At 59.8% G+C, this 351-nt stretch overlaps 1 protein-coding gene across 1 annotated transcript in view; it reads left to right on the top strand.

Moving 5' to 3' along the window:
- ST6GALNAC2 (ST6 (alpha-N-acetyl-neuraminyl-2,3-beta-galactosyl-1,3)-N-acetylgalactosaminide alpha-2,6-sialyltransferase 2) overlaps window positions 1-351 on the top strand; it is a gene marked incomplete at its 5' end in the record, with an annotated part of 2064 nt that overhangs the window by 842 nt on the left and 871 nt on the right. The window contains one exon of the mRNA XM_010137757.1: window positions 22-105. Within this exon, the coding sequence (XP_010136059.1) occupies window positions 22-105 (84 nt within the window). The remainder of the gene's footprint in view (window positions 1-21; window positions 106-351) is intronic.

The following is a 351-nucleotide window of genomic DNA, read 5'->3' as shown; positions in this document are numbered from 1 at the left end:
CTGTCCTTCTCGCCCCTGCAGGCCACAGCAGGATTTTGGACCGGAGGCGTCTGCAGAGAAGTTCAAGCTGCTGCATCCGGATTTCTTGCAGTACCTGACAGCGAGGTGAGGATCGTGAAGGCCACGGCCGCTGCCCGGCTCTGCTGCAGGCTGGGCTCAGACCAGACGGGAGCAGAGGCAGAGCCCAAGGGCTTTGGCTTTTCCTACGGGTGCTGAAAGCAGGCACCTGGGTTGGGTGATTTCAAACAGCGGGGAGGTGCCTGTTAGCGACCCACAGCAAATGACCTGGCCCTTAGTAGCAGCCATCAGAGAATCCACACGAGCCCTGTGTTTTGGTGCTCCTGCCTTACC

This window comes from Buceros rhinoceros, unplaced genomic scaffold (genome assembly GCF_000710305.1).
Source record: "Buceros rhinoceros silvestris isolate BGI_N320 unplaced genomic scaffold, ASM71030v1 scaffold31416, whole genome shotgun sequence".
In the NCBI taxonomy this organism is placed as follows: domain Eukaryota; kingdom Metazoa; phylum Chordata; class Aves; order Bucerotiformes; family Bucerotidae; genus Buceros; species Buceros rhinoceros.
This window is presented reverse-complemented; position numbering and strand designations above follow the sequence as displayed.